General features: G+C 40.1%; 3 protein-coding genes across 6 annotated transcripts; all 3 read right to left on the bottom strand.

Moving 5' to 3' along the window:
• Window positions 1–4,354: 4,354 nt before the first annotated feature.
• Window positions 4,355–6,846, bottom strand: LOC307070803 (lysozyme g-like). Of its 2 annotated transcripts, none has more exons than XM_079729460.1 (5): window positions 6,641–6,846; window positions 5,899–5,976; window positions 5,565–5,773; window positions 5,253–5,391; window positions 4,355–4,825 (listed from the first exon to the last, which is right to left on the bottom strand). In XM_079729460.1, exons 1-5 carry the CDS (start codon window positions 6,732–6,734, stop codon window positions 4,692–4,694), a joined length of 654 nt encoding a protein of 217 aa, XP_079585586.1. In that variant the 5' UTR covers window positions 6,735–6,846; the 3' UTR covers window positions 4,355–4,691. The 2 variants fall into 2 exon arrangements, with proteins under 2 accessions (XP_079585586.1, XP_079585587.1); XM_079729461.1 differs by lacking the exon at window positions 6,641–6,846 and adding an exon at window positions 6,159–6,234.
• A 655-nt stretch (window positions 6,847–7,501) lies between these two features.
• LOC307091802 (lysozyme g-like) lies at window positions 7,502–10,020 on the bottom strand. Of its 2 annotated transcripts, none has more exons than XM_079758616.1 (5): window positions 9,812–10,020; window positions 9,020–9,097; window positions 8,686–8,894; window positions 8,374–8,512; window positions 7,502–7,956 (listed from the first exon to the last, which is right to left on the bottom strand). In XM_079758616.1, exons 1-5 carry the CDS (start codon window positions 9,903–9,905, stop codon window positions 7,823–7,825), a joined length of 654 nt encoding a protein of 217 aa, XP_079614742.1. In that variant the 5' UTR covers window positions 9,906–10,020; the 3' UTR covers window positions 7,502–7,822. The 2 variants fall into 2 exon arrangements, with proteins under 2 accessions (XP_079614742.1, XP_079614743.1); XM_079758617.1 differs by lacking the exon at window positions 9,812–10,020 and adding an exon at window positions 9,280–9,368.
• Window positions 10,021–10,688: 668 nt separating this feature from the next.
• LOC307070860 (lysozyme g-like) lies at window positions 10,689–13,089 on the bottom strand. 2 transcript variants are annotated; one of them, XM_079729544.1, is made up of 5 exons: window positions 12,973–13,089; window positions 12,183–12,260; window positions 11,851–12,059; window positions 11,545–11,683; window positions 10,689–11,127 (listed from the first exon to the last, which is right to left on the bottom strand). In XM_079729544.1, the coding sequence occupies exons 1-5, from the start codon at window positions 13,064–13,066 to the stop codon at window positions 10,994–10,996; spliced, it is 654 nt and encodes a 217-aa protein (XP_079585670.1). In that variant the 5' UTR covers window positions 13,067–13,089; the 3' UTR covers window positions 10,689–10,993. The 2 variants fall into 2 exon arrangements, with proteins under 2 accessions (XP_079585670.1, XP_079585671.1); XM_079729545.1 differs by lacking the exon at window positions 12,973–13,089 and adding an exon at window positions 12,443–12,510 and having other exon boundaries at window positions 10,712–11,127.
• Window positions 13,090–13,324: the final 235 nt, after the last annotated feature.

Here is a 13,324-nt window from a genome sequence, read left to right as displayed (position 1 = left end):
TATGAGAGACAAAATGAAAAAAAAAAATCCAGAAAATCACATTGTCTGATTTTTTAAGAATTTAATTGCAGATTATGGTGGAAAATAAGTATTTGGTCACCTACAAACCAGCAAGATTTCTGGCTGTCACAGACCTGTAACTTCTTCTTTAAGAGGCTCCTCTGTCCTCCACTTGTTACCTGTATTAATGGCACCTGTTTGAACTCCTTATCAGTATAAAAGACACCTGTCCACAACCTCAAACAGTCACACTCCAAACTCCACTATGACCAAGACCAAAGAGCTGTCAAAGGACACCAGAAACACAATTGTAGACCTGCACCAGGCTGGGAAGTCTGAATCTGCAATAGGTAAGCAGCTTGGTGTGAAGAAATCAACTGTGGGAGCAATTATTAGGAAATGGAATACATACAAGACCACTGATAATCTCCCTCGATCTGGGGCTCCTAGCAAGATCTCACCCTGTGGGGTCAAAATGATCACAAGAACGGGGAACAAAAATCCCAGAACCACACGGGGGGGGGGGGACCTAGTGAATGACCTCCAGAGAGCTGGGACCAAAGTGTCCCCCTGCTAAAGCCAGTGCATGTCCGGGCCCGTTTGAAGTTTGCTAGAGAGCATTTGGATGATCCAGAACAGGATTGGGAGAATGTCATATGGTCAGATGAAACCAAAATAGAACTTTTTGGTAAAAACTCAACTCGTCGTGTTTGGAGGAAAAAGAATGCTGAGTTGCATCCAAAGAACACCATACCTACAGTGAAGCATGGGGGTGGAAACATCATGCTTTGGAGCTGTTTTTCTGCCAAGGGACCAGGACGTCTGATCCGTATGACGGAAAGAACGAATGGGGCCATGTATCGTGAGATTTTGAGTGAAAACCTCCTTCCATCAGCAAGGGCACTGAAGATGAAACGTGGCTGGGTCTTTCAGCATGACAATGACCCCAAAGACACCGCCCGGGCAACGAAGGAGTGGCTTCGTAAGAAGCATTTCAAGGTCCTGGAGTGGCCTAGCCAGTCTCCAGATCTCAACCCCATAGAAAATCTTTAGAGGGAGTTGAAAGTCCGTGTTGCCCAGCGAAGGCCCAAAAACATCACTGCTCTAGAGGAGATCTGCATGGAGGAATGGGCCAAAATACCAGCAGCAGTGTGTGAAAACCTTGTAAAGACTTACAGAAAGTGTTTGACCTCTGTCATTGCCAACAAAGGGCATGTAACAAAGTATTGAGATGACCTTTTGTTATTGACCAAATACTTATTTTCCACCATAATTTGCAAATAAATTCTTTAAAAATCAGACAATGTGATTTTCTAGATTTTTTTTTTTTCATTTTGTCTCTCATAGCTGAGGTATACCTATGATGAAAATTACAGGCCTCTCTCATCTTTTTAAGTGGGAGAACTTGCACAATTGGTGGCTGACTAAATACTTTTTTGCCCCACTGTATATGTATATATATATATATATATATATATATATACATATTGATAAATATGACCACTTCAACTGCCATTTTGAAAGAAATACCAACAAATTCATATCATTCAAATCCTATCTCTTGCAATTATTTCCAAGCGTTTTAAATAAAAATGTGGAGGAAAAACACTTTCCGAATGTTCTTGCTTACTACACGACAAGGTCAAAAACGTGGTTATGGCTTTTATATCTAGAGAACATTACTGGGTGGGGGGAGGACTTCCTCATTAGTTTACCACACGCTTACCCACCTTTCATGAGAAGAATTATGACAACAATGAAGACCACCTGACCCACACTTTCAGCACCAGAGCTAGCCTTCACTCCTACTGTAAGTTGTGTGTATGGCAATGTTTATGAGCAGAACACAGCGTTTAATGGAGTGAAGGTCCATCTCATTGGTGTGTGATAGGGAGTCCAGAAAGTTGGTTCAGCAGCCCCCATTTGCTGTTGCCAGGGTTCATCAACTTGATACGAAATATCACAACAGCATTTTGATGTGTCTATGTGGAATTAGGGGGTGACGCCGGATACACACACATTGGACAGCTGGTGGTGTATAATATCTCTCCCTTCGCTCTATTATTACAGTTGATCTATTTTGTGTTGCATTCTGCTCATAAACATTGCCATACACACAACTTATAGTAAGAGTGAAAAGCATTTAATGACTTGTTTGACATTGGGGTCATTTCATTGACCCTTTTGCTGCAACATATGGCCCCCTGTTATAGACTATGTTGTGTCAATGATTAGACTATATGCATGTCTCATGTCTGTTATATGTGGTATTGCATGTGCTATGAGGCCATTTTTTTTTATGTGCGGAAAAAACTTTTCAGAGTGAGAGAATCGCTTTTGACCACAATGTGTTTCCGAGCTTAAACTTGGTGTCTTTTGTTAAAAACGATTGTGGCTTCACATCCTGGCGATGGTGGTCTAAAAAACCTGACACGCTTAGTAACATGTTTCGATCAATAGTGAATCATGTGAATCAGTAAATAAAAAAACGCTTTGGGTCCACGTGTGCAAAAGTGATCATAGTCATGCAAGCTCCGCTAAAAGTCGTAGACAGATCTTACTTGTGATGCTAATTTCATGCTATGAGTTTATGTCATCATAGTTTCGTTAAAATCAAATAGCTCAACGTAATATTCTCTTGCGCCATCGTGTGGATCCTTCAGGTACTAAAGAGACCCAGGAAAGGAGTATGGAGGACGACATTTAACCCCTAGAACCATGGCCATGCCCACACCCACACCCACAGACATACACACAAAGATCCTGCCTGCTTCTGCTCCTCTGGTGTTGTGAAACTACACAATTACTTTCAGACAAGGTTGTAATATTGTAACATTTAAGCCACAGAGAACCTGTTTCTCACTTACACACATTTCAGCACTTTACCCCATTTGCAAATCATCGTCATTGCACATCAAGTCATTGTCAAGCAACATTTCTAAGGCTTACTTTTTGGAGATGTTGTGACGACATCTCTTGATATCGCCAGGATGTGCGACGTCCCTACTAACCGATTATTTTAAGGGACGTTGCTATAACTGACTATTATATAATGTTGTGGTTCTTTCGTTCCGACGTCATACATGGAATGTCACTTTTCACTAGACATTTATGTTTTTGTCACACACTTAAGAACAATAACTAATACAGTATTTATAATAAAATGCGGATAAATTAGTAACATCCTGTATCATAAATGGGGAAAACTGCACAATATCCTTTTTCCAAGTGCATCAATAGATGCAACAAATTCTTTGTCAATAAAAAAGGACATTACTCAGACATTAGTTGCTCAAACAGCCTTCCATACTTAGTGTGTTTATAGAGGTAGCATCCCATTCGGTCCTGTTGCGCGGCCTGGTGTGAGGCGCCACTTTTTTAAACATTAATGATGTCTGCATGCACTAACTGAGGTCAGTTCAATAAGTTATTATTTTCCTCTGCATAGGCTATCATCAATATATACGGATCACCGTGGTTTCAGAAGGCTGAAATGCACAATTTACACCCACTTGTAGTGCAGGAGAAACATTCAAATTCACATATTTATCGACTGATGAGGGATACAACTATTGATTGTAGGCCTACTCTGAGCATGTAGGCATATCTATGCCAACGATATGGATGCTTTCATTCAAGCACTGAGCAGCCTTAATATTTGTTGCTGCACATCGGTGGCCAAGTCACCCTCAAGTTGGGAAAAAGCCATGTTAAGATGGCATCTGTTGAGCACGATGGTTGAACGATGAACTGATGGAAGGGATCTGGCGATAACGCAGGAGAAACGTTCCTAGGCCGGAAGTGTTCTGGGTCCTGAGCTATATTTCCATGTTACCGCATAGAAACAGGAATAAATATTATAGAAATATTTGGAATGTATGTAGAGAGATAGAGTCGTGGTGGTCGAGAGGGTCGGGAAATTACAGAAACTATTCAACACAGAAAAGAGATATCTAAAACAGCCATATTCTCAGACCGACACATCAAAATTCTGTTGTAATATTTCATATCAAGGTGATGAACTCTGGCCACAGCAAGGGGGGGCTGCTGAACCAACTATCTGGACTCCCTATCACACACCAATGAGATGGACCTTCCTTCCATTAAACGCTGTGTTCTGCTCATAAACAAAACGTATTGTAAGAGTGAAAGCCAAGCATTATACGGTGTGTGCGCCCCCCTCTCCCTCTCCCCCTCATGAAGGCTAGCTCTGGTGCTGCTGAATGAGTCTTCATTGTGGTGATAATTCTTCTCATGAAACAGAATGTGGTAAGAGTGTGGAAACAGGTGAGGAAGTCCTCCCCCCATCCTGTAATGTACTCTCGATATAAAAGCCATAACCACCACGTTTTTGGAGCTTTCCGTGTATTAAGGAAGCACATACATTTTTATTTAAAACAATGGTACATCAATTACAACACATTGGATATGAATGAAATCCATCGGTTTGTATATAAGTCACACATTGTACTTTAATGTATTATGCCTACTGATATTTTTACATATTTTTGAAAAGCCATCTTGCCAACAATTAAAAATTGCACTTTATGAAGATATTGAGTGAATTAAAAAAGGCAAGCCATATTTTTTGACTATATAGCGACTACATAAACAATCATATTTAATGATAACATGATAATTATCATTTGTTATTTAATGCAGAACATTTGGGCTGCCCTAGAGGGATTTCTTTAAAACCCGTTTTGATTGTACCACTGGGCTCTGGCAACTACATCATTAGAGTAGTCTTTTCCTGTGGTGTGGGAGTCCACACTCTCATAAGATTCGACTCTACCGTCTCCAGTGTTGTAGGCTGCGATCCCTCCTGTAGTCAAACATAAAGACAGTGACAGTGTTTAGCCAGAATGTAGATTAGGGGCACTACTCATTAAATTAGACCGATCACCGGCACATTTTTGACCAATCAGGACTCTCTTCCGTGATTGGTTTGGCGAATCTATCTTGCCTTTCAATCACAAGTGTGTGAATCTAACACATCTCAGTGGCGCGCAAAATTTGGGATGGAGGAAAAAGCGAGTTTTTTTTCTGTTTTCGGTTATTTAATTTTAAAATAATTCTCTCTTCTCTTCTCTGCTCTCTCTCTTTAAAACTCTTCAATCTACTGCAGCTTTAACCACAATTCTCAAAACATCAAATAGTGCAGGTTTTCTCTGGTCAGAAGAGGAACTTAGAATGGGAACTTAGAATGGGAACTAATAATAATAATAATAATAATAATGATTGAGACAAACCCTTCAGCTGCTGTTCTGTGTTCCAGCTGGGGAACTTCTTCTGGATCAGTTGAATGAAATTAACCAGGATCCCAGTGGCTTGGTCCAGGTGCTCCTCACTGTTCCAAGCTCCTCTCGGCGTGTGGAATCTCTTATCAACCTGTATAGGAGTGTATCTTTTATCATTTATTTATTCCAACAAAATAAAAAATGATTTGCCATTGGGCGTCCTGTCCATTCTGAGGCTAAAGGCTTTATGCTTAAATTCATAGAACTTGACATGTTTGCTATAATGCTGGGGTAGCCAGCATTATACAAATGTAGCCCTACTACCTGCATCAGTCCAAAGCCATTATAATTGTCCCCCCAACCAGGGGGGGTAGTGTTGAAGATGACGTTCCCGGCACGAGACTCTCTGGAGATGATGGCAGCGATGACAGCTGGGTCAACATCATGCTTTTTCGCCACATTGTTAATGAAGGACTTGTATTTTTCCATTCTCCCAGCATCGGTTTGAGCCATTGTATGCGATGCCCTTACACCTTTAGGGCAGATAATATGTTTACAGTACTGTCTTCTCACTTTAAATGGGCAATACAACGTTCACGACATGACTCTCTCTTCGGTAAAATAAATGGCTTCATCTGGTTGACCAGCAGCACCCTACCGTCGTATTCCAGTTTATCCTGTCGCGAAGTTTTGCTGGACGCTCCGGACGTTTCTACCTTCGTGATGTCTCCGTACCCTAGACAGGAAGTTGATGACATTATTAATGACATTATTAACTTATCAATCATTCGCTCGAATCAAGTTCATCGCAATAATTATTTACTAATGTCTAATGGTGTAATGTCTGAACCTGTTAAGACAATAAAAGTAATCTCCCGATAGTTTTTCTGAAAGAAAAGAGCATATTAGATGTCTGACCCATTTTAGCTTTAGAATTCCTTGCTGCAGAAGTTGAGATTTATTGGGTGTTGCCGCTTCCTTTTCTCGTCTATGACGATTACGGAAATTAAGTTGTATTGTATTTAAAATCACAGCCTACCGTCACGCTCAGAAGGCGTGGCCACGGCCCACGGCCTCCCAAGCGTGTACTGCCTCGGTTTTTCTTTATTTTCTTAACCTTTCTTTAATCAGGTTTTTTGCATGAGATCAAATAAGTATTTTAAAAGGGAGAGCTGACTACTAGGTCAATAATGAATCAAGTAGGCTAATATTGAATCGAGGTAGGCTATGGTAAAAAAAAAAAAAAAATAGTAACACTTTACAATAAGGGGACAATAATTATTTACCACGATTGAATGCAGTGATCCGGACTAGACAATATGCATTAATTGTGTATTAATGCATATTACTACATTAAGTATTGTAAATGGAGTAGCCTACAGGTGTTTCCAAATTCTTACCTACATAATGAATTCCTGAACAGAAATTGAGTGAAGTAAGTAGAAATATCCCCGAGAATATCTTGGAGATTGGCTTGAACTCTTTAATTCCCATGATGTGGTATTATTCGGAAGCAGCTTTGCCTGGATGCTCTGCTGACCAACTGCGTGTGATCAAGTTTGTTTTTAATGTTCCAACCTCTGCCTGTATAGACCGAATGTGTGTCTGTTTCTTCCTGGGTATTTCTTCTATTTCAGAAACTAGAGCGTTGCCTTAGCAGGCTTCCTGTTTTTACATCAGAACTTCCCCAAAGTTATCTATTTTTCAAATGTCAGTCAAAACAACCAGCGACAAAAGTTGCATAGGGACGTTGCTATGATGTAACTAACAATTATATAATGTTGCGGTTCTTTCGTTCCAACGTCATAGATGGATTGTCACTTTTCACTAGACATTCATGTTTTTGTCACCCACCAACTCATGTTTTTGTACAATAACTAATACAGTATTTCTAACAAAATGTGGATAAATTAGTATACATCCTGTATCATAAAAGGGGAAGGGTTTGTATCATGACCCCACGGACTTCAGTGGGGGTTTCATTGCGTCTGTGCACGGCACCTTCTCAACGAGCAGGTGTGCGCCTGCAGCCAGAGGGGGCGCCAATATACCAATTCCCCACACAACGTTATGTACTTCATTGAAAACCACTTCTCGGCGTGTTTTTATTTTTTACTACTCGTGGCGCCCCCCCTTGTGATTTGGCGCCCCCCACAAATATGGTAAGAGTGTGGAAACAGGTGAGGAAGTCCTCCCCCCACCCTGTAATGTACTCTCGATATAAAAGCCATAACCACCACGTTTTTGGAGCTTTCCGTGTATTAAGGAAGCACATACATTTTTATTTAAAACAATGGTACATCAATTACAACACATTGGATGCGAATGAAATCCATCGGTTTGTATATAAGTCACACATTGTAATTTAATGTATTATGCCTACTGATATTTTTACATATTTTTGAAAAGCCATCTTGCCAACAATTAAAAATTGCACTTTATGAAGATAGAGTGAATTAAAAAAGGCAAGCCATATTTTTTGACTATATAGTGACTACATAAACAATCATATTTAGTGATAAGATGATAATTATCATTTGTTATTTAATACAGAACATTTGGGCTGCCCAAGAGGGATTTCTCTAAAACCCGTTTTGATTGTACCACTGGGCTCTGGCAACCACATCATTGGAGTAGTCTTTTCCTGTGGTGTGGGAGTCCACACTCTCATAAGATTCGACTCTACCGTCTCCAGTGTTGTAGGCTGCGATCCCTCCTGTAGTCAAACATAAGGACAGTGACAGTGTTTAGCCAGAATGTAGATTAGAGGCACTGCTCATTAAATTAGACCGATCACCGGCACATTTTTGACCAATCAGGACTCTCTTCCGTGGTTGGGTTGGGGAATCTATCTTGCCTTTCAATCACAAGTGTGTGAATCTAACACTTCCCAGTGGCGCACAAAATTTGGGATGGAGGAAAAAGCGAGGTTTTTTTTTCCGGTTATTTAATTTTAAAATAATTATCTCTTCTCTTCTCTGCTCTCTCTCTTTATAACTCTTCAATCTACTGCAGCTTTAACCAAAATTCTCAAAACATCAAATAGTGCAGGTTTTCTCTGGTCAGAAGAGGAACTTAGAATGGGAAGTTAGAATGGGAACTAATAATAACAATAATAATGATTTAGACAAACCCTTCAGCTGCTGTTCTGTGCTCCAGCTGGGGAACTTCTTCTGGATCAGTTGAATGAAATTAACCAGGATCCCAGTGGCTTGGTCCAGGTGCTCCTCACTGTTCCAAGCTCCTCTCGGTGTGTGGAATCTCTTATCAACCTACATAGGAGTGTATCTTTTATCATTTATTTATTCCAACAAAATAAAAAAAGATTTGCCATTGGGCGTCCTGTCCATTCTGAGACTAAAGGCTTCATGCTTAAATTCATAGAACTTGACATGTTTGCTATAATGCTGGGGCAGCCAGCTTTATACAAATTTAGCCCTATTACCTGCATCAGTCCAAAGCCATTATAATTGTCCCCCCAACCAGGGGGGGTAGTGTTGAAGATGACGTTCCCGGCACGAGACTCTCTGGAGATGATGGCAGCGATGACAGCTGGGTCAACATCATTCTTTTCCGCCACATTGTTAATGAAGGACTTGTATTCTTTCATTCTCCCAACATCGGTGTGAGCCATTGTATGCGATGCCCTTACACCTTTAGGACAGATAATATGTTTAAAGTACTGTCTTCTCACTTTAAATGGGCAATACAACGTTCACGACATGACTCTCTCTTCAGTAAAATAAATGGCTTCATCTGGTTGACCAGCAGCACCCTACCGTCGTATTCCAGTTTATCCTGTCGCGAAGTTTTGCTGGACGCTCCGGACGTTTCTACCTTCTTGATGTCTCCGTACCCTAGACAGGAGGTTGATGGCATTATTAATGACATTATTAACTTATCAATCATTCGCTCGAATCAAGTTCATCTCAATAATTATTTACTAATGTCTAATGGTGTAATGTCTGAACCTGTTAAGACAATAAAAATAATCTTCCGATAGTTTTTCTGAAAGAAAAGAGCATATTAGATGTCTGACCCATTTTGGCTTTAGAATTCCTTGCTGCAGAAGTTGAGATTTATTGGGTGTTGCCGCTTCCTTTTCTCGTCTACGACGATTACGGAAATTTAGTTGTATTGTATTTAAAACCACAGCCTACCGTCACGCTCAGAGGGCGTGGCCACGGCCCACGGCCTCTCAAGCGTGTACTGCCATGGTTTTTTTTCCGGTAGAGCTACAACACTTGATCAGTGTAGAGACTGAGTTAAGACATTCTTTATTTTCTTAACCTTTCTTTAATCAGGTTTTTCGCATGAGATCAAATAAGTATTTTAAAAGGGAGAGCTGACTACTAGGTCAATAATGAATCAAGTAGGCTAATATTGAATCGAGGTAGGCTATGGTAAAAAAACAACAACTAATAACACTTTACAATAAGGGGACAATAATTATTTACCACGATTGAATGCAGTCATATGGACTAGACAATATGCATTAATTGTGTATTAATGCATATTACTACATTAAGTATTGTAAATTGTGTAGCCTACAGGTGTTTCCAAATTCTTACCTACATAATGAATTCCTGAACAGAAATTGAGTGAAGTAAGTAGAAATATCCCCGAGAATATCTTGGCGATTGGCTTGAACTCTTTAATTCCCATGATGTGGTATTATTCGGAAGCAGCTTTTCCTGGATGCTCTGCTGACCAACTGCGTGTGATCGAGCTTGTTTTTAATGTTCCAACCTCTGCCTGTATAGACCAAATGTGTGTCTGTTTCTTGCTGGGTATTTCTTCTATTTCAGCAACTAGAGCGTTGCCTTAGCAGGCTTCCTGTTTTTACATCAGAACTTCCCCAAAGTTATCTATTTTTCAAATGTCAGTCAAAACAACCAGCGACAAAAGTTGCATAGGGACGTTGCTATGATGTAACTAACAATTATATAATGTTGCGGTTCTTTCGTTCCAACGTCATAGATGGATTGTCACTTTTCACTAGACATTCATGTTTTTGTCACCCACCAACTCATGTTTTTGTACAATAACTAATACAGTATTTCTAACAAAATGTGGATAAATTAGTATACATCCTGTATCATGAAAGGGGAAGGGTTTGTATCATGACCCCACGGACTTCAGTGGGGGTTTCATTGCGTCTGTGCACGGCACCTTCTCAACGAGCAGGTGTGCGCATGCAGCCAGAGGGGGCGCCAATATACCAATTCCCCACACAACGTTATGTACTTCATTGAAAACCACTTCGCGGCGTGTTTTTATTTTTTACTACTCATGGCGCCCCCCCTTGTGATTTGGCGCCCCCCACAAATATGGTAAGAGTGTGGAAACAGGTGAGGAAGTCCTCCCCCCACCCTGTAATGTACTCTCGATATAAAAGCCATAACCACCACGTTTTTGGAGCTTTCCGTGTATTAAGGAAGCACATACATTTTTATTTAAAACAATGGTACATCAATTACAACACATTGGATACGAATGAAATCCATCGGTTTGTATATAAGTCACACATTGTAGTTTAATGTATTATGCCTACTGATATTTTTACATATTTTTGAAAAGCCATCTTGCCAACAATTAAAAATTGCACTTTATGAAGATAGAGTGAATTAAAAAAGGCAAGCCATATTTTTTGACTATATAGCGACAACATAAACAATCATATTTAATGATAAGATGATAATTATCATTTGTTATTTAATACAGAACATTTGGGCTGCCCAAGAGGGATTTCTCTAAAACCCGTTTTGATTGTACCACTGGGCTCTGGCAACCACATCATTGGAGAAGTCTTTTCCTGTGGTGCGGGAGTCCACACTCTCATAAGATTCGACTCTACCGTCTCCAGTGTTGTAGGCTGCGATCCCTCCTGTAGTCAAACATAAGGACAGTGACAGTGTTTAGCCAGAATGTAGATTAGAGGCACTGCTCATTGAATTAGACCGATCACTGGCACATTTTTGACCAATCAGGACTCTCTTCCGTGGTTGGTTTGGGGAATCTATCTTGCCTTTCAATCACAAGTGTGTGAATCTAACACTTCCCAGTGGCGCGCAAAATTTGGGATGGAGGAAAAAGCGAGTTTTTTTTTTCCGGTTATTTAATTTTAAAATAATTTTCTCTTCTCTTCTCTGCTCTCTCTCTTTATAACTCTTCAATCTACTGCAGCTTTAACCACAATTCTCAAAACATCAAATAGTGCAGGTTTTCTCTGGTCAGAAGAGGAACTTAGAATGGGAAGTTAGAATGGGAACTAATAATAATAATAATAATGATTGAGACAAACCCTTCAGCTGCTGTTCTGTGCTCCAGTTGGGGAACTTCTTCTGGATCAGTTGAATGAAATTAACCAGGATCCCAGTGGCTTGGTCCAGGTGCTCCTCACTGTTCCAAGCTCCTCTCGGTGTGTGGAATCTCTTATCAACCTATATAGGAGTGTATCTTTTATCATTTATTTATTCCAACTAAATAAAAAAGATTTGCCATTGGGCGTCCATTCTGAGACTAAAGGCTTTATGCTTAAATTCATAGAACTTGACATGTTTGCTATAATGCTGGGGCAGCCAGCTTTATACAAATGTAGCCCTATTACCTGCATCAGTCCAAAGCCATTATAATTGTCCCCCCAACCAGGGGGGGTAGTGTTGAAGATGACGTTCCCGGCACGAGACTGTCTGGAGATGATGGCAGCGATGACAGCTGGGTCAACATCATGCTTTTCCGCCACATTGTTAATGAAGGACTTGTATTCTTTCATTCTCCCAACATCGGTGTGAGCCATTGTATGCGATGCCCTTACACCTTTAGGACAGATAATATGTTTACAGTACTGTCTTCTCACTTTAAATGGGCAATACAACGTTCACGACATGACTCTCTTCAGTAAAATAAATGTCTTCATCTGGTTGACCAGCAGCACCCTACCGTCGTATTCCAGTTTATCCTGTCGCGAAGTTTTGCTGGACGCTCCGGACGTTTCTACCTTCGTGATGTCTCCGTACCCTAGACAGGAGGTTGATGGCATCATTAATGACATTATTAACTTATCAATCATTCGCTCGAATCAAGTTCATCTCAATAATTATTTACTAATGTCTAATGGTGTAATGTCTGAACCTGTTAAGACAATAAAAATAATCTTCCGATAGTTTTTCTGAAAGAAAAGAGCATATTAGATGTCTGACCCATTATGGCTTTAGAATTCCTTGCTGCAGAAGTTGAGATTTATTGGGTGTTACCGCTTCCTTTTCTCGTCTACGACGATTACGGAAATTTAGTTGTATTGTATTTAAAACCACAGCCGACCGTCACGCTCAGAGGGCGTGGCCACGGCCCACGGCCTCCCAAGCGTGTACTGCCTCGGTTTTTTTCCGGTAGAGCTACAGCACTTGATCAGTGTAGAGACTGAGTTAAGACATTCTTTATTTTCTTAACCTTTCTTTAATCAGGTTTTTCGCATGAGATCAAATAAGTATTTTAAAAGGGAGAGCTGACTACTAGGTCAATAATGAATCAAGAAGGCTAATATTGAATCGAGGTAGGCTATGGTAAAAAAAAACAACTAATAACACTTTACAATAAGGGGACAATAATTATTTACCACGATTGAATGCAGTCATATGGACTAGACAATATGCATTAATTGTATATTAATGCATATTACTACATTAAGTATTGTAAATTGTGTAGCCTACAGGTGTTTCCAAATTCTTACCTACATAATGAATTCCTGAACAGAAATTGAGTGAAGTAAGTAGAAATATCCCCGAGAATATCTTGGCGATTGGCTTGAACTCTTTAATTCCCATGATGTGGTATTATTCGGAAGCAGCTTTGCCTGGATGCTCTAATGACCAACTGCGTGTGATCATGCTTGTTTTTAATGTTCCAACCTCTGCCTGTATAGACCGAATGTGTGTCTGTTTCTTGCTGGGTATTTCTTCTATTTCAGCAACTAGAGCGTTGCCTTAGCAGGCTTCCTGTTTTTACATCAGAACTTTCCCAAAGTTATCTATTTTTCAAATGTCAGTCAAAACAACCGGCGACAAAAGTTGCATAGGGACGTT

The sequence above is a fragment of the Pollachius pollachius genome (genome assembly GCF_949987615.1).
Source record: "Pollachius pollachius genome assembly, chromosome: 2".
Lineage (NCBI taxonomy): Eukaryota > Metazoa > Chordata > Actinopteri > Gadiformes > Gadidae > Pollachius > Pollachius pollachius.
This window is presented reverse-complemented; position numbering and strand designations above follow the sequence as displayed.

Bases quoted from the DNA above. Each gene is read 5' to 3' on its own strand.
- LOC307070803 (XM_079729460.1), bottom strand. From the start codon at position 6,734: ATGGGAATTAAAGAGTTCAAGCCAATCTCCAAGATATTCTCGGGGATA. The intron at 5,774-5,898 runs GTAGGGTGCTGC...TCTGCCCTAAAG, and splicing joins GGATAAACTGGAATACGACG to GTGTAAGGGCATCGCATACA. The intron at 4,826-5,252 runs GTTTGTCTCAAT...GTTTGACTACAG, and splicing joins CACAGAACAGCAGCTGAAGG to GAGGGATCGCAGCCTACAAC.
- LOC307070860 (XM_079729544.1), bottom strand. From the start codon at position 13,066: ATGGGAATTAAAGAGTTCAAGCCAATCGCCAAGATATTCTCGGGGATA. The intron at 12,261-12,972 runs GTAAGAATTTGG...CCTCCTGTCTAG, and splicing joins TTCAGGAATTCATTATGTAG to GGTACGGAGACATCACGAAG. The intron at 11,684-11,850 runs GTAATAGGGCTA...ACTCCTATATAG, and splicing joins ATGGCTTTGGACTGATGCAG to GTTGATAAGAGATTCCACAC.
- LOC307091802 (XM_079758616.1), bottom strand. From the start codon at position 9,905: ATGGGAATTAAAGAGTTCAAGCCAATCGCCAAGATATTCTCGGGGATA. The intron at 8,513-8,685 runs GTAATAGGGCTA...ACTCCTATGTAG, and splicing joins ATGGCTTTGGACTGATGCAG to GTTGATAAGAGATTCCACAC. The intron at 7,957-8,373 runs GTTTGTCTAAAT...GTTTGACTACAG, and splicing joins CACAGAACAGCAGCTGAAGG to GAGGGATCGCAGCCTACAAC.